We start from the raw sequence: 964 nt of genomic DNA, 5'->3' as shown, positions 1-964 counted from the left end.
TGCCTGCCATAACCTCCTTTTCAGAGGAAATCCTACCAAGAGTAATATTCACCTAGGCAATGTACACAATCCAAAGAGAAGTAATCAGCCAAGAAAATACACCATATACATGACCCAACACCTGCCAATTTCTGAACACTTCACCAGCATTTCATAGTAGCTTACCACCTACCTTGTATCGGTCTCTGATTTATGCCTCATTTCCATGATTTCAACCATAAAAAGGTCAATGGGTTCATCTTGCTTCTTAATGGCCAGAATAGAGTCCACTACAGCCTACAACAGAAAATACTGCCCCATCAATTTGATGCAGAAGTGTGAAGCCAACAGTTTCTTGCCTTTACAATCTCGGATCCAACACAAGTCTTTGTTGACGTGCCTGTGACATGTGATCTATAAAGGTGGGCCTCACTTACATTCCCCAAAATCTTACAAGAATTTGCAACTGCCCAACCAGCCCTGACATGCTTCCTATTGGCTTGTTACAAATACTGATAACCAAAAGCATTTGAATCATCGAACCTCCTTTTGGTACTTTTTAACGAAGGTGCCACTTAAAGACCCTTGTAGCCTAGAGCGCCTCGTGTTGATGTCCCCATTTTATCTTTCAGAGACACCAGGCCAGTATCGCGGACAGGAGACCCCACATGCCTATGCAAGAAGGAATCCATGTCCTGCACTGCGGCACCTTGAGGGCTTTGCGCGGTGCTGTGCAAGTGGACCTGCTAGGGCACCAAAGTCTCTGCCCGCAGGGTCCCCAGCACCAGTGTGCTCTGAATCCAACACATACCTCTGTTAGGACATCAGCAAGCTCCGCATGGACTTTCGTGTGCAGTGAGGTCCTGGCCACATCGATCAGTGTCTCTCGGTCCATCTCTTTGCTGACTTTGATCTGTTCCAGAAATTGAAGGGCCTTTTCCTTTGCCGCTTCAAAGCCTTCGGTTATTATGCGGGGATGCAGGCC

The 964-nt window shown here is 46.9% G+C and overlaps 1 protein-coding gene across 1 annotated transcript in view; it reads right to left on the bottom strand.

Moving 5' to 3' along the window:
- CCT6A (chaperonin containing TCP1 subunit 6A) overlaps positions 1–964 on the bottom strand; it is a 15,700-nt gene that overhangs the window by 10,649 nt on the left and 4,087 nt on the right. Inside the window, exons 3-4 of the mRNA XM_045284512.1 lie at positions 791–964; positions 173–276 (exon numbers count right to left, since the gene is read on the bottom strand). Coding sequence (XP_045140447.1) covers positions 173–276; positions 791–964 — 278 coding nt within the window. The remainder of the gene's footprint in view (positions 1–172; positions 277–790) is intronic.

This window comes from Echinops telfairi, unplaced genomic scaffold (assembly GCF_000313985.2).
Source record: "Echinops telfairi isolate 266 unplaced genomic scaffold, ASM31398v2 ScPeMD7_5;HRSCAF=22, whole genome shotgun sequence".
Classification (NCBI taxonomy): domain Eukaryota; kingdom Metazoa; phylum Chordata; class Mammalia; order Afrosoricida; family Tenrecidae; genus Echinops; species Echinops telfairi.
This window is presented reverse-complemented; position numbering and strand designations above follow the sequence as displayed.